General features: G+C 40.4%; 1 protein-coding gene across 2 annotated transcripts in view; it reads left to right on the plus strand.

Moving 5' to 3' along the window:
* The window catches only part of LOC126413125 (ribonuclease H2 subunit A), a 51,501-nt gene that overhangs the window by 14,368 nt on the left and 16,287 nt on the right, over positions 1 to 20,846 (plus strand). The window contains exons 2-5 of one of the 2 annotated variants that reach the window (XM_050083020.1): positions 2,589 to 2,787; positions 15,817 to 15,943; positions 16,040 to 16,226; positions 16,709 to 16,832. In XM_050083020.1, the coding sequence (XP_049938977.1) occupies positions 2,589 to 2,787; positions 15,817 to 15,943; positions 16,040 to 16,226; positions 16,709 to 16,832 (637 nt within the window). Of the gene's footprint in view, positions 1 to 2,588; positions 2,788 to 13,964; positions 14,244 to 15,816; positions 15,944 to 16,039; positions 16,227 to 16,708; positions 16,833 to 20,846 lie in introns of those variants that run through there. The other variant, XM_050083027.1, reaches the window with a different exon arrangement.

Consider the following 20,846-nt stretch of genomic DNA (forward strand, 5'->3'; position numbering starts at 1 on the left):
TTAGCCATTTTGCACTTCCTGTCGATCTCATTTTTGAGACGTTTGTATTCCTTTTTGCCTGCTTCATTTACTGCATTTTTATATTTTCTCCTTTCATCAATTAAATTCAATATTTCTTCTGTTACCCAAGGATTTCTACTAGCCCTCGTCTTTTTACCTACTTGATCCTCTGCTGCCTTCACTACTTCATCCCTCAAAGCTACCCATTCTTCTTCTACTGTATTTCCTTCCCCCATTCTTGTCAATTGTTTCCTTATGCTCTCCCTGAAACTCTGTACAACCTCTGGTTCTTTCAGTTTATCCAGTTCCCATCTCCTTAAATTCCCACCTTTTTGCAGTTTCTTCAGTTTTAATCTACAGTTCATAACCAATAGATTGTGGTCAGTCCACATCTGCCCCTGGAAATGTCTTACAATTTAAAACATGGTTCCTAAATCTCTATCTTACCATTATATAATCTATGTGATACCTTTTAGTATCTCCAGGGTTCTTCCATGTATACAACCTTCTATCATGATTCTTAAACCAAGTGTTAGCTATGATTAAGTTGTGCTCTGTGCAAAATTCTACCAGGCGGCTTCCTCTTTCGTTTCTTAGCCCCAATCCATATTCACCTACTACGTTTCCTTCTCTCCCTTTTCCTACACTCGAATTCCAGTCACCCATGACTATTAAATTTTCGTCTCCCTTCACTACCTGAATAATTTCTTTTATTTCATCATACATTTCTTCAATTTCTTCGTCATCTGCAGAGCTAGTTGGCATATAAACTTGTACTACTGTAGTAGGTGTGGGCTTCGTATCTATCTTGGCCACAATAATGCGTTCACTATGCTGTTTGTAGTAGCTTACCCGCATTCCTATTTTCCTATTCAATATTATGCCTACTCCTGCATTACCCCTATTTGACTTTGTGTTTATAACCCTATAGTCACCTGACCAGAAGTCTTGTTCCTCCTGCCACCGAACTTCACTAATTCCCACTATATCTAACTTTAACCTATCCATTTCCCTTTTTAAATTTTCTAACCTACCTGCCCGATTAAGGGATCTGACATTCCATGCTCCGATCCGTAGAACGCCAGTTTTCTTTCTCCCGATAACGACATCCTCTTGAGTAGTCCCTGCTCGGAGATCCGAATGGGGGACTATTTTACCTCCAGAATATTTTACCCAAGAGGACGCCATCATCATTTAATCATACAGTAAAGCTGCATGCCCTCGGGAAAAATTACGGCCGTAGTTTCCCCTTGCTTTCAGCCGTTCGCAGTACCAGCACAGCAAGGCTGTTTTGGTTATTGTTACAAGGCCAGATCAGTCAATCATCCAGACTGTTGCCCTTGCAACTACTGAAAAGGCTGCTGCCCCTCTTCAGGAACCACATGTTTGTCTGGCCTCTCAACAGATACCCCTCCGTTGTGGTTGTACCTACGGTATGGCTATCTGTATCGTTGAGGCACGCGAGCCTCCCCACCAACGGCAAGGTCCACGGTTCATGGGGGGTCAGTAGAGCATATGCTCACAAAAGGCAATGATTTTGGGCAGCCTTCCAGCACACATTTCTAATCTACTAGAAAACTTCAAATCAGCTCGCACTCCAACGCAAGTTGAATATTCATTATGGCTTTGTCTATTTAGAACTTCTAGTTTGCTGTAGAAATCACATGGAAATTCCTCCAATTTGGTGAATATATTGGTGTATAGACCTAGATCATATGAATAATAGACATAGTTACAGCTGCTGACACTAGGAATGAACCCTTGCTGGTTTGCCAGCAGTCCTGGAGTTTTGTTCAGGACACTCACAGGACCAGTAGACTTGGGGTGAGATCCAACGGCTTATGTTCTACTTTCTTTTCCTTTTCGTAGGTTAGTTGATTTTGTTACCTAGTTTGATATTTAGATTTTGTCATTCCTTGCTATTTCAAGCTTTTGAAGTATTGTAAGTAGTAAAGTGTTTAAAACTATGAAATGGTTTTCATGACGTCAACGTATCAAACATGCTGTGTACAATACGATCTAGTTTGGGCATAAGAGGTAGTGGGTTTAGTAAATGTGGCAATAAGTATATGAAATCTGTTGATTAATAAAGACTTATAACTTTTCCATTATTATTCTGCAACAGACAGTGCCAGTATATATGTGCAAAGAAAGCTGTGAAGGCTCTTTATCTCAAATCCTTTGTACTTCTTTCTTGCTTTTTAAAGTACTATAAGAATGTGATTTTCAAATCAGACTCTGCTGAAGTGTGGTAGAAACATTTGAAATTACTGAAAAACGTGACGGGTGGCATCATTTTTTTAAATAACTGTTGTGTTTAATTATATTGTGAAACCGACAAAAACACAACATTTGAAGGAGGAGGTATGGGTTAAGAATGAAACACATTAAACTCAAACCTTAGGTATATTACTGTTTTGTCAAGAATCAGATTGCAATTCTTTCTGTTCATAGTATAAAGATGTATGATAGTGTTAGCTTTTTACTTGCATAATAATGTTCTGCATACCCACAAACAAGATGTCTTGGTTATGTTGTTATTTCATCTGATACAGCATAACTTCTTGTCTCAAATAACATCATTGCAGGTCCCATGGTATATGGTGTCAGCTATTGCCCAAAGAGCAAACAAGACGTTTTGAATGATCTAGGATGTGCTGACTCCAAAAGTCTTACAGAAGAAAAAAGAGAAGATATTTTTAAAAAAATTTGCAGTGAGCGCGATACAATTGGCTGGATCGTTGAAGCTATATCACCAAAAACTATCTGCAATAATATGCTTAAGAGGTAACTTTCCGCTATTCATAGTTCCAACTCCAGTGCGCACTGTTATTGATGAATGATTTTGCTGCTCTTGCTGCTGTTCAATTTTTTGTGTATCGTGTGGTAACTCATACAATAAAAAAATTGATACAAGATTGTGTATGGAGACTAACAAGGTGACTTTATGGAATGGCTCTCTCAGATTTTATTTATACTTACATGGTTTGGAGGTCAGTGCCCTCTCACTTTTACTATTATGAATCTCCCAGCCATAAGGCATTCTTTATTTGGTAACTGTCTTTGCTCTTGGCAGGGATCAGATGAAGGAGGGGTTTCTCTTACCACATATTAGTCCTGGGAGACCACTCAACTACTCTGATTTATAGGCCAGCACAACACAAATGCTTTTAGTCTCCTTAAATTATTTCTCAGCTCTGGCACCAATATTGCTTCCAGTGCCTTGGTTTTACCACTCCTACTTATGTTCACAATTAGGCCAAATTTCTGATTGGCGTCACTAACTGCATGTGAACTCTTTCTTGGGTAAGAGTCTGATGACCTGGCTGTTTAATCCCTAAACCGGCAACCAACTACATGCGTGCATTTGAAAGATCAGGGAGTGAGAGTGCACAATAACCAGAAAATAACAAATTCAGTCTTAAACAGGATGCATTCAAATGCTTTTTTCTTGGATGAAATTTTATTACTATCTAAACTGGTCTTTTAAGAGCACCAGATTCTCCTGCTCCATGTCACAAGCTTGATATTTAAGATATTATTTCAACGGCAGGAACCTATGAGAATGGGAAAATGTCCTAGGAATCCAGTGGCATGGAAATAAGCTATTTTTGCCTTCTTAGGAATGGAAAGTAGCCTATAATTTGTCAAGTAGGGAAACCTCCTGTTTAGCTGCTTCCAGCAGAGTTAGGTTGCCAGGGGTGGAGGTTACCAGTGATGGAGGATGTCACAGACAGAGTGATAATTTTTTGTCTGTAGTGAAAACAATGAATATAGTATTGGAATTCTCGACACTAACCTGTGCATTGGTAGATGTGACACAAAGTACACAACTGTACTCTCAAGAGGTGTAGTTAAAATCCACATCCTGTGAACCTTGCCAGGGTGAGGTAGCTTGCATGCTTCAGTGACATAAACAGATGTACCTTAGGTGGAACCACAACAAGGTATCTTCACAGAAGGTAGACAAACAAATTGTTCCTGAAATGGGGCAATAGTATTTTCAGTAGTTCCAGGGGCAACACCATCAATGATTGATTGAGTACCCTTCTAAAAATTGTCAACATGGCCATGCTGTGCTAGTATTGCAGACAACTGAAAGCATTGGGAAAACTACAGCCATTGTATTTTGCAAGGGTGTGCATCTCTAATGTGTGAATAAATTATGACATAATTTTGGGTAAAATAATTTGGAGGAAAATTAACTCCTCATTTAGATCTTTGGACAGGTTCTACCCATGAGGACATTGTCAGGGAAAAGAACTGCAATTCGAAGATTCAGAGAATGGAATGGTATGGTAGGCTACAAAATTTAAAATGGGAAATGGAGAGGTTGAAGTTGGAAATGGTGGGAATTATTAATGTTCAGTGACAAGAACAACTGAACTTCCGGCCGGATGAGAACAGGGCTACAAATACAGAATTGGAGAGGGTAATGCAGGAATAGGTCTAATAATGTGTAAGAAAATAGGAATGCAGGTAATGTTGTATAAACAGCATAGTGAACACATTACCATAGTCAAGATAGCGTGGTGTGACATGTTGTTCATTGAGAATAAAATTTTACCCTTCTTCCTCTTAAGTCAAGGTGTCTGCCTGAAAACATTGTTTACATATTATTTAAGGAGAAAACTTCCCACTGTGCACATATTCGTTTGATATCTTTGTGTGTGCGTGCGTGTATGCATGTGCACGCACGTGCATGCAGATGTGAGCGAAGGGTGGGTACAGGACATGTCCAAAGTGCAATGGTGATTGACCATCTCCAGCTGCTTTGGTGGTGGAGAGGAAGAAGCATTGCCGATAATGACAATGATCAGAAACAGCTAAAGAAAGTTTAATATGTTGACAAAAAAATAGCTAATGTAGAGTAATGAAATTTCGGAAATACATTTGTCTTGGTAGCATATTTAAGAGATTAACACTGCAAGAGCACGGGTTAATGTAAATGCTAGAGATAAGCTATTGAAAGTGTGAAGCTGGAGTTGTCATCTAATGATGTCCCATATGTGCTCAATTGGAGACACATCTGGTGATTGAGAAGGTCAGGATAACATGTAGACACTGTAGAGCGTGTTGGATTACAACAGTGGTATGTGGGCAAATGTAGTCCTTTTGGAAAACTCCCTGTAATGCTGTTCATGAATGGCAGCACAACAGGTCGAATCAGTAGATTGACATACAGATTTGCAGTAAGGGTGCATGGGATAACCATGAGTGAGCTCCTGCTGTCATGAAATCGCAACCCACACCTTAACTCCTGGTGTCTAGCATGCAGGCAGGTTGGTTGCAGGCCCTCAGTTAGCCTCATTCTGACACACACAGCTATCACTGGCACTGAGGCAGAATCAGCTTTCATCTGAAAACACAACAGACCTCCACCCTACCCTCCAATGATCTAACGACACCACTGAAGTCACAACTCGCAGTGGTTTTGAGGTCAGTGGAATGCATGCTGCAGTGCATCTGGCTCTGGCTTGAAGCTGTCCTTGAAGTAACCAATTTGTAACAGTTCATTACCGCTGTGGTGCCAACAGCTGCTCAAATTGCTACTATAGATGCAGTATGGTGCACCAGAGCCGTATGCTGAATACAATGGTCTTCCCTCTCGGTAGTGCCACTTGGCAATTCGGAGCTTGGTCTTCTTATGACTGTACAGTCTCGTGACCTCCACTGCCAGCAATTGTGTACAGTGCCAAGTCCTTCTGCAATATCACAGAAGGAACATCCAGCTTCTTATAGCCCTGTTACATGACCTTATTCAAACTCGGCGAGATGTAGATAATGGCGTCTGTCACACATTAAAGGCATTCTTAACTAACATCAACTCACCACGCCCTCTCTCAAAGATAACTAATGCTTGCAAACCTGATTTGCATTGTCAGATTAGTGCTACTAGTGCCACTCTTATGCAGCTGGCACAGAATTTGAATAGACATCATCTTTCAGACGTAGAAACACGCCTATCAACTTTCATTTATGCCTCACAATTCCTTTTTGGTTTTGCAATAGTATTTTTGCTCTCAGTATAGAAACCTCATTGTGTTCTGAGATTCGGTTCTGTTCTGTTGTAAGACTCTTTGGAGATGTTCTTATTCATGAATTAATAAGAGATCTGTTAACTTAACATTGTAATGGTTACATCAGAGCAGCAAAATACAGAAGAGTTATTTAAATAGTTCTGTCTTTTCATAGCTTGGATAGTTCGAAGCTCTTTTCCAGCCCTTGACCCTCTGCAGACTGTGAATAAGTTGCACAGCAAGCTTTTGTGGCACTGCATAGCAGCTCCACTACATTAAGAAACTTCAAGGCGGTACAGTATAAGCAAATAATTAAGATAAGAAGTATTAGGGATAACATCAAGGTGACAGATCGAAAGATGTAACCCATCTTCTTGGCTCAGTCTAGCTACAGAATAGTGATGTTACATTCCATTTTGGTGATCATGAGAGAAGCAAAAAGCGACCTGAGTAAACAGACAAGAAGATATAGGCGAGTTTTAGTGTTGTCAGATATAATCAAAATATTTAAGAAATAATCCTTTTTATCTGGTAAAAACTGAAGGCATTTGGGTTGTTATAAGGAATAAAATACAAGGGTATAGTTGACTATAGCAACATGGTCAGATGTATACATGCATGTGAATAAAAAGTTTTGGCATGTGACTCAAGAAGCAGTACACGGACAACAAGGAAGAATTCAGAGTGCTAATTTAGAGGCTATGAGTTCAGCAACAGCAGCTTCCAATGATATCTCAGCAGTGGCCAGTCTACAAGACTACATTGCAGCTTTGATTTGCAGTGCAATGGTTGGTCAGCTGGCCACACCACTATTGCATAGCAGCTTATCTCTGTAACAGAACCCGTGCACAACACATAAGCAGTGCAGTTCAGTTTGCTATGTGCCCGATTAGGTGAGCTGTAAACAGCCACATTCTAACAGTTTTTTTTATATATAATGTCAGTCACCACACACAAGATGGAAGAACAATGATCCTTATGAAAGAGCAAGCAGAATAGCCAAAAAGTTAGAGCTAGTTGATTAATACCCTTGGACAAGCATCAGAGAAGGTATGTACAAAAGTAGATAAAATTTCTAAAATAGAAGAAACTGTAACAAATTTACCAAAGAAGATACAGTCTAAACAAAATAAACAGAGTAACCTTGTAAGAAATAAAATGAACAGTTTAAAGGGGTACACGATGAACCTAAGATGTTAAATACTCAAATCTCAGGTATGTGAGGTCGGTAAACATGTTAGAACAAAGTTAAGACTTTTTTTACCAGTTTGGAGGAGCACCTACAGGAACTGATTGAACTGAAAGTACAAAGGATGTCTAATCTGTTAACGCTACACCTAATTCCTTAGGTGATGCTCTAGAAAACAAAATAGATTTCTGCATCATAACAGATATATTATACTATGAGAGTATCATAAACCCACATATGAATATGTGAATGAGCAGCTGATTTTTGATTTCACTAAATGTTCAGAATGAAGACTTAATAGTAATGATATTCATGTGTGTATCAGATTTAAGCTGTGTGGTAATAGGAGTGTAAATGCCAATGAGCATCTAAATGAAGCTTTAAGATATGGACATAGTTCTTAAATAAACTAATATCGGGTGAGAGAAATATGCTTCTTAGAAACTAGATGTTCCTTGCCAAGCATTGCTGTGGCTCAGTCTGGTTAAATGGAAAAGAAAGAAAATAGAAAGAACACATTTCTAATATGTCTATCTTCGTCCTCCTCCCCCCGCCCCCTTCCTATGTTCATCTCCTCTTGCCCCCTCTCTCTGTCCATTTCCTACTTTCTGCTTTCTATATCCATCTCCTCTTCCCCCTCTCTCTGACCTTGAGCTGTCTTTATTGTTATTGCAAGTTCATATTCTGAAGTAGTACTGTGATCGTAATCCAGTAAGCCATAAATACAACTTTCCTACTTCGTAACATTTCACTGTTATATATTTCATATATGTGTTATTAGGGGCATAAGTGTGGATGTTGTGGTCATTGGTACCTTAATATGTACCCACTTCAGTGTGTTACTCACTCCCCTCAGCATCTAACAGTCTTCCCACAATCGTGTCACATAATTGTTTTCTGCGCAGTTGTAACTGCACTACTAACTGGACTACACCTGTCAGTATAGACATCCTTGTGTCCACACTTAAATGCCGGACCTGCTGCCAGGGGAAAATAAGAATTAATGGCTCACACTTGCCACTGGAGATACTAACCAACCTAAAAACATACTACTGCTAATAGCTATAACTGTTAGTCTCCAAATCAAGTAGATGCTGAAGTAATGTTCAGTACACTGTCCTCAGTCACTAATAAAGATATCTGCACTTCTATTTATACACTGATCATCCAGAGCATAACAACTACCTACCTAATAGCTGGTATGTCCACCTGCTGCTGGCTCTTGACACTCTTCGCATTTTGGATCTGTCACTGTCCTTTACATTATTACTGATCATTTTCAGACACGTTTATGAATTGTTCTGGTGATCCATCTGCTCTAACCCACCACCATGTACACACTTTCTCTTCTTCTGGACTTTTCTTTATAGGGTGACACTGAAATATGAGATCATGATGACTACTTTGAACTCTTTAAGTTTCACTTCTCCACATTTTAAGTTCTTCGTCTCTCATGACGACAGATCTCCTTAATTACAACTCAAAATAGTATAAACCTTCAACACAGTATGACACGTGTGAGCCATGAACCATATATCAAAAAGTGATTCATTTATTTTGGGTCCCCATTGACATCGTTGGTGGCCCTCTTACTCCCAGCTGTCCATGACACTGCCAACTCAAGAGTGTCAAAGCATATCTATATCCTTGGGTAGTAAGTGAGTGGTGCTGATGACTTGCTGCTGCTCTTGTTCTTACTGCTCACACACACACACACACACACACACACACACACACACACACACTCTGTACAAACTCAGACTGGGGCACATAGCCTCTGCTCCTTTTATCTACACTACTTGACATATATCAGCAACCACAATCATCTTTAGCAGGTATTGGATATTTGATAAAATACCCTGTTACACTGCAACCTTTCCTGCGTGCACGCAATAATTCGGTTGGCAAGGATATCTCAGCTACTGTAACTGGTCCTTGATATCCAGGATACTGACACAGATGTGAATTATGGCATGGGGATCTTGCTGGCCAGTAGCTCAAAATGACGTATACAGTTCAGAGATACATGCCATCTGTGAATGAGCATTGACCTATTGATAAATGGCACCACAGTACTGTCACACAAGGATACCACAGATGACAAATGATGTCTGTTACTATTGTGTCATTGGAGTTTCCTCTGTCACTAAAAGCTGTGTCATGAAGTCATACCTGATGGCTCCCCACACCAAGATGCAGGACAGTGCCACTCCAAAACATTAGTAGAATGGGACCTCTCCCTAGGTTTCTGCTATACTTGCCAACAATGGTGATCTGAGATAGAGCACAGCATGGACTCATAGATGAATGAGGGAATCCATTACTCATTCTTGAATGGCAAGTGCAGACGTGAAGGGGTTAAGACGTGCTTGGTGCACAATACTATGATTATCTCTTGTAGTGGTTGAATGAAATATTGACAAGTATGCCTGCCCTCACAAATGTGTGCAACCTAGCATCGGGCCACTGTCACATCAGAATGCCACACCAATCTGGATACTGCCAGCTGACCATAAGGACACCCACAGTGAGCCCGTTTCAGACTCTGAAGTTGCTGATAACGCTGTCTTGGACAAGTAGGCAGCATTTCTGTGCCCTTCAGTGGTCATTCAGCATCTGACACTTCTTGCCGCGTATGCATCATACCAGGCCTGGCAACAACACAAAATGTACTGTAGTAACTGTTCTACCTCTTATAGAGAATTGCAGATCTATTCATTTACTTGCCAATGGTAGCTACCTTTAGGTAGTTACATTGACGTGACCATGTCTTCTGGATGCTTCATTTGTTTTGTCAGGCAGTGTTGATTAGATAATGGTGACAGATTTCGAAACCAGATTTTAAACTGTTTCCAGGGGCAGATATGAACTGACCCTAATTGCTACTGTGTTGTGCTGAACACAGTACAACAAAGAAATACAAAGTGGATAAATAATGATCACACACTTTTACTTTTCCTCTGAGCGGAGGATGTTGGGACTGGAAGCTTGCAATTGGCTCTTAGGATGTTGGTTGGTGAGACAAGCCCCACCTGCAGAGCTAGATTTTTAGTCCATTTATTGCTTTTGCTACTTCATCTGGAGTATACTTATTTTATATTTGTTGGACTGGGTTTTCTCATTTGTGTTTGATTTTATCATATTATCTGCAACACTAGTGAAAAAATTGTTAAACATGTTATCTACTTCTAAGGGATTTGTTACTTTTTCATTTTCTTGTGATAGCGTTATATTTTTATGATGCTCTGTTTTCACAAGTTTTTTGTTTTGTGATATTCCAGTTAGTTTTATTTGTTGAATTATATTTGTGCTTCTCATTTACATTTTAACTTCTTATTACTTTTCTTAGTATTTTGAAATATTTTTATAGCATATGTAATTTAGGTGAGGCATTATTTAAGTTGCACATTTTATGCGGTAGTCTCTTCGTCTGGCATGAAACCTGTTTTCTGCTTGTGATCCAACTGTTTGTTATAGAACTGCACCTAATGATTATAGTTTCTTGTGGAAACATGATTTGAAACTATTAGGTTAAAATATCAATGAAGGTGTTAATTTTTCCTTTTTATCGTTAAGTTTATAAACTTGTGACCATTTTTCTTTGTTTAATTAGGTGTTGAAGTACTTTGCTATCCTGACTGTAGCATTTGACAGCTGTAGAAAGCTATTCTGCAAAGTACCACATAATATAGGACACACAGAATATTAATAGCTGATTGAATAATGAAAGCAGTGTGTTGTAGAATACACTCTCATAGAAGCAGAGGTGGGGAAAAATCAGAGTGACGGGCTGGGACTGAGCAACAGCAAACTACATTCAGAGACATAAACAGCCAGTTAGTATTGTACATTCTCCCATCCCCTGAGTTTGCATACAGGGATGGTAGAGAAGCCTAAACTGGGTGTTTTGGATAGAGAACCAATAGTTGGAAACATATATTTCAGGTATTACTAGGTTTTCAGTGAGTAGCACATCTATAGCCCATCAAAAAACTGCTTATATTTCAGAATATCACTTTCACATTGGTGGAATTATTTTGAAAAATAATGTGCGGTTAACTGTGAAATGGCCATGGCTTAGCTTACTGTCATTAACTGATCATTAATGGTTTTCAAACATAAAATATTACTCATTACAGGAACACACACATGTATTTAGTGTTCAGGACAGGATGTAATGCCCATAAAGCTGATTGAATATACAGAGGAAAATTTCAATACAGGAGTCATTGTGAAAGTAAGAAATATATCACCTCAGTTAGAGATTTACTTGAAACTTGAGTTCTTCAACCCTCAGAAATCTGCCCAAGGTTCTTGATAAAGGTTTAGCATGTGGGGGACTGTGCCTATTTGTCATCACCAGTATCATCCAAATTAATGGGTAAGTGAAGGACCTGGTCAGAAATGAGTGACAGAAGTGGGAGCTCCATGTTATAAAATATTTACAAAAAATAGCATTTTTGGCAGGGGCTCAGATGAGTCATGAGCCATTTCTGGCAGGCAGCAGTTGGTACAGCAGACAGAATACAGAGTGGTAATCAGGGTTGTGGGGTCGAGTCGCTGTCTGGAAACTTTTTTATTTTCAGTTTTTGTGTTACAATATAAATATAAATGAATAGGCAAAGAAAAATTTGGGATTGCACATAACTTTGCAAGAATGGATTGTAAGTAATTTGTATAAGACTTTGTATTCCTTTAGCTTCATTTTGACCTTCAGGCAACCCTTGACAACTGCATGAGAACAATAGGTTCTCAGTGTAGGTGAAATAGGCCCATTGGCCGTTGGGGACAATACTAGCTGTGGCCACAGAGCTCATTAGCTTGCTAGCTCTTGACTGAGTAACGTGATAGAATATTGTTTTTTAACAGAAAATTTAGAATAACTATGTAATTGTAAAAATGCCGTATTTATTTTACAATGAAAATCACACCAGCATGTAAATCGCCATCAGACCAACTAGCATAGTAAGGACTGGAGATGAACAATTGGTGAAGGTGGTAAGTGTCAGGTACTTGGAAAGTGTAATAGAGAAAAATGGAAGAAATGAGAAAGAGATCAGTGAATGTAGCAGACATGCAGAAGCATTCCTATGAAGTGTTAAGAGCCTGGTTTTGAATAAAGATGCCCCAGAAAAAAGCAATGGAGTGGTGTATAGGCATTACTACATCACAGTTCTGACCTATGCGTCTGAAACATGGGCAATGAAGAAAATAGATGTAAGCAGATTATAGGCATTTGAAATGAAGTTCCTCAGAAGTAGAACAGAAGGAACAAGGAGAGATAGGTTGAGGAATGAAAGGTTAAGGGAATTAGTGAAAGAAGAACCCCTACAGAATGGGATAGAAACATCAAGGTTTAGATGGTATGGGCACTTAAAGCAAATGGAAAAAAGAGGATTCCCAACAAGATACATGAAATGAAGAGGTAAGGAAATGATAAAGAGGAAGACCAAGGGATGCAGGGCTGAAAAGTGTGGAGGAGTTGGATGGGAATGCTTATGTTCCAGAAAGATTCAGCTTGTTCCTGGGAACTGTTAAAGATGATGATGGTGGTGATGTGTAAATTGTCAACTGTAAAATAATGTGTTTAATGTTATAGACAAAGATCTCATGTATGCCTTACACTCCCTTTTTGAAATCTGCTTTTAGTCCCAGATTTTCATTTGCCTTCCTGTTTCATGCTTTTTATAAAATATTAATAAATAAAATATACTGAGCGTTATTTCAACTTGTTTACCATGAAAGTAATGTAGAAGTTGGAAAAAGAAAATGTTTTCACTTAAGAACTTGGCCCCACATTCCTCAGTTTACCGTTATGTATTCTTTTGGCTGCAACAACCCCTCCTGTAAACTTTGCCAACATGAACGTCTTGTGTGTTGCCCAACTTGCACTAAAAATGCAATTGTTCCTTAATGCTTGGTCGTCTGGAGTCTTGCTTCTGTCACTTTCATTTCTGGCCAAGCCCCACATAAAACATAAAATTTGATGAAATTGATGATTTGAGGATATTCATTAATGAGCACCCACCAAGCAGTCCATGAAACACGCACTTCGAACAGTAACGTGAAATGTGTTGGTGGAGCAGCAGTTGATACCCATAGAATGATCACTATATTAAAGCAATGAGGGTAACCCGGATTTCAGTTCTGTCAATGGATTGTAATGTAATGCAGCCAGTGAGACATGCAGTCGTCTGTCACTTTAAACAGTTGTTGCAGACCCTGGACTTGTTATAATGTTTCAGCTGTTCATGTCAATAAAAACTAAACAGGTCTAACATTTCTGACCATTTGTTCCTTATCTCAAGGTATTTGATTTAGGATCCTCTTTTGCAAGTCAAATTTTTACCCAACAGGCATATGTGTGTATGTTGTTATACCCACACATGATTATTTTCTACATTGACAATACTGATTAGTTTGCTACATTTGTAGTGTACTAATACCAGTGGGACACACATTAATACATTGTAGTTTGTATTCTGACAAGAGAAATTCTTGTGCTGTCATAATTTATATGATAGGCTCAAGGATGCAACAGTTTTGTTATGTAAACACTCTTATCGCTTAGCGTTGGCAGCGCGCCAGCGGGGACGCGCACACCTAGTATGGCTAGTGTGCGCGGCCGGGATAACGTCCCGCTGGCCACTGCGAAAACTCTGAGTCCTTATCTAAGGTCAAAGTTTTCTCACACTATATAAGCAAGCGCGCTCTCGCGCTATGCTCAGTCTGCGTCTCGCTGCTGCACAGGCAACTGCAATGAATACCGCCAACATGCCCTACAGGAGGTATCGTCGTACCCGCACAACAGTCTACAAAACCATAGAAAACATTGAACTTACAACAACATCAGGAGACAAGAAATATCGCATTGTCGATGGACCTTGTGTATTTCTTGGATGTTCTCTTAATTTTAGCTTGGATATAAATGACACTTTCTCACATGGAAATGGATGGTTCACTGTTGCCATAGTAAGAGGTGGTAGCGGAGTTCCTAGTGTACTTGGTCTTGCTGCTGCACAGGCAACTGCATGGTGAGTAGTAGTAGGGCTCTTCCCCAGACTGACAGTGCATGAATTCAGTGTTATGGTTTTTTTAGGTGGTTAATTCTGTATATCACATGACATCATTTGTCAAACACGTGTGCGTTTATTAGTATTTTGACCCCCTATATTATTCTTCTGATATGTAATGAATTTGTGCTGTTAGGTGTGTGAGAATGTGAAAGTTAGTGTACCATTTCAGTAACATTTCTGCTTGATAATCTGATATATTTTAAAAGTTTTAGGTAGACTCTTCGTATTTAATTGTTATATACTTAGGAGCCAAAGAAACTGGTACACCTGCTTAATACCAGTAGGGCCCCTGCGAGCAAACAGAAGTGCCGCAACACTGTGGCATGGACTTGACTAATGTCTGAAGTAATGCTGGAGGGAATTGACACCATGAATCCTGCAGGGCTGTCCGTAAATCTGTAAGACTAAAAGGGGGTGGAGATCTCTTCTGAACAGTATGTTGCAAGGCATCCCAGATATGCTCAATAATGTTCATTTCTGGGAGTTTGGTGGCCAGCGGAAGTGTTAAAACTCGGAAGAGTGTACCTGGAGCCACTCTGTACAATTCTGGATGTGTAAGGTGCATTGCATTGTCCGGCTGGAATTGCCCAAGTCTGTCGAAATGTACAATGCACGTGAATTAATGCAGGTGATCAGACGGGATACTTACATATATGCCACCTGCCAGAGTCGTATCCAGACATTTCAGGTGTCCCATATCACTCCAGCTGCACACACCATTACAGAGCCTCAGTCAGCTTGAACAGTAGGTTTTACTTGACAGAGTGGCCCATTCCCTTGTTAGCAGTACAGGAGAGCAGAAGAGCACTTTAACTCTTATTTCATTCTGTAATCACTGCCTTGGCGACTGATGAGTGAAATTGCTGAAGCTCCCAATAATTATTATCTTGACTTAGACTTTGACCAGTGTTCACGGCCCAGAGTCTCAACCTGCAGCTGGATTAAGCCATCACCCTTTCCAGGTCTTCTTACTACATCTAGTTGTTTCATGTTGCTTGTCTAGCTTTTTCTCTATTGGAGACAATATTTTATCCATTTTATCTGATCAGCATTTCATTTTAATCTCTATTATACGAATTTCCACCTGTAAGATTTGCGTTTTTATTTTCTTAGCTATTCAAGGTAATGTAAATAATGACACACAATTAAATCTTGGTTGATGATACCTAGTGTACAATCTCTTCCCAAAACTGCTTATTTTCTGGTGCTGGGCCAATAAAGTCTCATCTGTAGAACAGTTCAAAAAGGGATATATAGGGAAATTAAGATTATTTCAAAGATCATAAGCCATATTTCAAACAAAGTTCAAGAAAATAAGCTGCAGTGAATGATTCCTCTGCTTCCTCAGAGCAACAAACATACATCAGTTTTATAATGTCCTTTGGTGTTAGGTATTTTCATGTGAAAAGACATTTTAATTTAACATTTGATATTACATATGTTTTCATTATTTAAAATTTATTAGAATTAATGTAGGAGTCCATGTAAAGTCTTTTAATACTGTTTTGATTTTTTTTTTAAACAATTCCAGGCAAAAGTATTCTTTAAATCAGATTGCTCAAGATTCAACAGTGCATCTCATAAACAGTGCATGTTCAAAAGGTGTTAGAATTGCAGAAGTGTATGTTGACACAGTTGGAATGCCAGAAAAGTACCAGGTAAGCTTCTTTAAGTTTATGCTCAACCAAATGCTCTCATCAGTTAGAAGCTTGGATTTTGGAAATAATGATTTCTATCCATTTTCTCAATTTCAGGCAAAGCTTTCTGCTATATTTCCTGAACTTAAGATCACTGTGGCAAAGAAGGCTGATGCTACATATCCTATTGTTAGTGCCGCTAGCATATGTGCTAAAGTTTCTAGAGACCGGGCACTTTCAGTATGGAAATTCACAGAAGGGTTGGAACTAACAGCTAAAGAATTTGGAAGTGGATACCCCAATGGTATAAATTGTGTGACATTACCTTTTATTCTAATCACATTAAATGCTTGCATGACCTTGTATGCTGACGGTCAGAGCAGTGCACAGAGATAAGCAATGTGGTTATTTACTAATCACTTGATATTATATATTGCAATTGATCTACTCTCACAAACTTTAGTGAATCAAACAGTGGAAAATCCAGGACGGAATAATGACAATATTGTGAAAAGGATAGTTACTGCTCACCATCATCATGTTTGACAGTCTTTTTGTTGTGCCTATCTGCAAATCAGCACCTCCACTACATGGTAAGCAGCAACTATCCTTCTCATAATATTGCCAGTCTTCAGTGACTTGGTTATTTGGTGCAGGATTTGCATTTACCTCTCCATTTTAAGCAATTCCAGTTTCTACTAGCTTGCATTCTGAATATTTAATAGTATTTGCAATAGCTCATTAATTGTATACAACTTTGTGTATAAACATTCTTTTTAATTCCAGACCCAGTAACTAAAAAGTTTTTAATAGAGAACATTGACCCGGTATTTGGATTTCCACAACTTGTTAGATTTAGCTGGTCGACTGCAGATAAAATATTGCAAGAAAATGCTGTGCAAGTTGAGTGGTACGTAAACAAATATTTATTATTATCATAATACTGTCAAAGCTTTGACTGACAGAAGTCTACTCTGACATATTAGCCATGTAATTCATTCTGTCTCATTCATTGATCACAAGGTGATTTAAATAAACATTTGAGAGATACCATGTTGGCCTCTTCGTGACCAAGGTTATGATTGACGTCTGTGTGTCCTTAAAGTACAGGGTTATTCTAAATGATAGACCCATTTTCAAAACTTCATATTTATTCTACAAATCCAAAATGAACAAGCTTTATACTGATGAAAAGAGGAAGTTTCAAAGTCTTTTTTCATAATGTTTGAAGTAAGTTTAATAAATTGTTATTAATTAGTTTTTAATAGTTATTTAATAATTAGAAATGTGATAAATGTTTAATATGACCACTATTGGCTGCATGCCAAACATCAACACAGTAGCCAAACTAGTCCCATCCATGCGAAAGTGTATCTGCTGTTAGTGAGTGCATGGCAGCAGTGTTCTGGTTCTGCAGATCGTTCAGAGTGGTTGGTAGGGGTGGGGTGTAAACAGCTTCCTTCACATAACTCCATAAGAAATAGTCACAGGGTGAGAGATCAGGGGATGGCCAGAAGTGCAGAGCCAGATCCTCAAGTCTCCTGCGACCGATCCAGCACTGAGAAAGGGAGTCATTCTAAAAGCCTCATACAATACAGTGCCAATGACACTGAGCTCCATCCCATTGAAAAATGAAGCCCTGGGAATCTTCCAGTCCATTGTTCCAATGTGTCCAGATACGTGATTCCTGTTACAGTTATTTCCTGAAAGAAAAATTGTCCGTAAAACTTTGTACGGGATACGGCACAGAACACGTTGATCTTTGGTGAGTCTTTGGTATTGCAATGGTGACTGTGGATTTTCCAAACCCCATATCCGAACATTGTGTCTGTTGACTTTACCACTAAGGTGGAATATTAGTTCTACACTAAAAATTACACGCTATAGAAATGCGTCATCCTCCACCTTTGCTAGCACATAACAACAAAATGCGAGACGCTTCCCTTTGTCATTGGGATTGAGAGCCTGAACAAGTTGTAATCAGTAGGCCCTGTACAGCAAACACAGTCTCAGAGCTTTTCATACAGTTGGTTGGGGTATTCAAAGTTCTCGACTGGCTCGATTAGTAGACTTACTGGGACTGCGCACAAAACATTCTCGAATCTGTCAGACATCATCCTCTGACACACGCGGTCAGCCTGTGCTTTTTCCCTTGCGCACACTCCCAGTCTGTTTAAATTACTTAAACCAACAGCTAACGCTTTTGCAACCTGGTGGTTGAATACCAAATTTAGTACGAAATGCCCCCTACACTGCAGTTTGCAACTCACTTTTCGTGAACTCAAGAACAAAGGAAACCTTGTGCTCCATCGTCACCATCTCACTCGCAACTGACAGTGAAACAGAATGACAGCCCTACTGCTGCGCAAACTCTACCGGCCACTTTTGAAACCATCACCACCCATCTTCTGCTGCCCACCAAAAACTTTCAAACTTCCTCCTTTCATTGGTATAAAGCTTGTTCATTTTGGATTTGTACTTGAATACTTACAAATTTTGGAAAATGGGTCCATGATTTAGAATAACCCTGTATAATGTTAAATTCAGAAAGAGAAACCTGGGTTGGGCGGCACTAAACTTCAGTAGAGACAGTTGCCAATAAAGCTGAGAGAAACACACACAAATAAAGAACAACACTCCTACATTTTGGCATCTTCAGAGAAGAAAAAGAATGTGGGGAATCCAGAAAATCCATTTGATAGTAGGTGCTCAGGTCTCTTTAGTCAGGCTGTTCACTGAGTATTAAAACTCAGCCGTGGTCTTAAAGTGTTTTATTATTCCCAGCTATAGTGCCACGTTCCTCTCTGTCTGTGTCACCGGGTCCCACAATGCCGAAGGTGCCACTTCGCTGTCTGCAAAGCAGCTTGGTGCGGAACGCTGTGACCCGTGCAGCATACTGTGGCGTGCCAGCCATGTACAGCCGTGGTGTTTTGATGACCTCAGGCTGCGCCGGCAGCCGAGTCAGCGCCCTTCGTCCCCGTTGCCTCAGAGCTGCTCACTGGGATCCGCAGGGCGGCCCGCTGCATGCTTCTTCGCCATCATGGTTAAGATCACAGGGAACAACAAGCACCTGCAATCTGGCAGCCAAATCTGCGGCCCTCGCCTCGGGATGCCTCCAGCGTATGTTGGGAGCCAACTAGACTGCACGCAGTAGTGAGCCATCGAATGGCCTGCCGCTGTCTGGCTGCGGACCCCAGTAGGCCTCAGAGGGTCGAACCAGCGACCCGCCATGGACTGGAACACAGGTGCCCCATCTGCTGCTGCGTGTAGCTGGTGTTGTGACACGCCCCGCTGTCCAGGAGAGCTGCCACACTTGAATCCCCCTCGTTAGAAAAACAGCACCTATTTATAAGCAGCTGTGCACCTCTGTTTTGCTAATGTGCCACTCCGAATCATGTACTCATAACACCTAGGTAGGCCAGTGGGCCCCTTCTGCCTGTAACTTGCACCATGCCAACCACCGTGTTTACTCTTTTCAGAGGGTGTATGGCCCCGCGGCCTCCATTCTACTTCACAACCGCTGGTAAGTGTAACTTACTGTCAACAGGCTCGCACCTGGCTGTAACTTCTGAGCTCAGAAATATTGCACCAAATCTTAACTTGTTCCTATCTTAAACAGTGGTGCCGCTACGTTATTCCCCCTTCAGAAAGACCTGGTCCCCGGATCGACCTCTAACTACCCTTAAAACCCGTTTGAGTCGGTGCGTATTTGACATATTTACTACTACTATTAGTAAACTTAGACATGGTCTATTCCTCTTAAAACACATGATATGAGACAAAGCGTAAAAATTCCGTACTGGATAACCACTCTACTTATTGCTCGATCAACCCCTTACCCACCCGTCTTACGCCCTCAGTATCCAACCCACTGGGATTTGGACTACTGTCGGTTCCCTCTTGGAATTGGCTCTCCGCCTGATGAGAGTGAAAACAGCACACAACCAAGTTAAGGCTGCAATGGCACCTGGCACAGAGGTGCTCCGAACAATGGCTGCTTGTCGTTGCCTTTCCCTACATTGAGCGGCAAGCTGCACAACCTCTTCGGATGATATGCACTCTCTTGCTCTGAAATGAACTGGTTTACGGATCTCAACAGACCTGACTCCAGAGTTTGATTTATCAAGGTCAGATTCTGCCTTGGTAAAACTTATAAAGTTGCTTCTCGCCAGTACAGCTGGCTGTGTGACATTCAATTGCATGACTCCTGAAATTGACGCTGGCAGGTGGAAGGTTGGTCCTACTATGTTACACACACAGTTCCAAAGACTTTTTGAACACCCCCCCCCCCCCCCCGCCCCGCGTTCAGCCACGCTCGTTTCCGTCTTACCCATGGCACCACTTCCTCCATCTGTCCTACCATACCTGCTTCCGTAGCATCTCATAAGCCTCATGCAATTTCTTATACTCCTCAAATACTCCCTTCAGCATTCCCTTTCCCTCTGCACAGTGCTTAAGCTCTTCAGACACTTCCTCAAGCCGAGCAAAGGGCATAATTTTGAGGGTGTTACCAGCGCATATGGCACAGAAAGTGCGTGAAGGGACTCGAAAAGTATTGTATTCAGCCATTCGGCTGGCAATCCAATGTGAGGAAATAGAGGTGGCAACGGGGATTCGTGATAGACAAACAGTGTTTACAGCAGGTGTGAAATGTTATGAGTGTGATCATACGGGACATGTGCAGACGCAATGTACCCAATCACCGAGGAATGGAGGAAGGGGTGGAAATCAGCAGCGGGGAGGATGGAGAAGTGGAGTTAGTAGAGGTGGACAATTGTTAAACGACAGAGGAGGCCCAAGACCCACCTAAGGAAGCTCTGGTACACCAAACTTCAAAGTCCAGTTGTTTATTAACAACTGCGTGACCGTTGCTGCCTGTTGATTTGGCATAGCCACCATCTCCACATACCTCAAAAAATGGTCT

This window comes from Schistocerca serialis, chromosome 1, assembly GCF_023864345.2.
Source record: "Schistocerca serialis cubense isolate TAMUIC-IGC-003099 chromosome 1, iqSchSeri2.2, whole genome shotgun sequence".
Taxonomy (NCBI): domain Eukaryota; kingdom Metazoa; phylum Arthropoda; class Insecta; order Orthoptera; family Acrididae; genus Schistocerca; species Schistocerca serialis.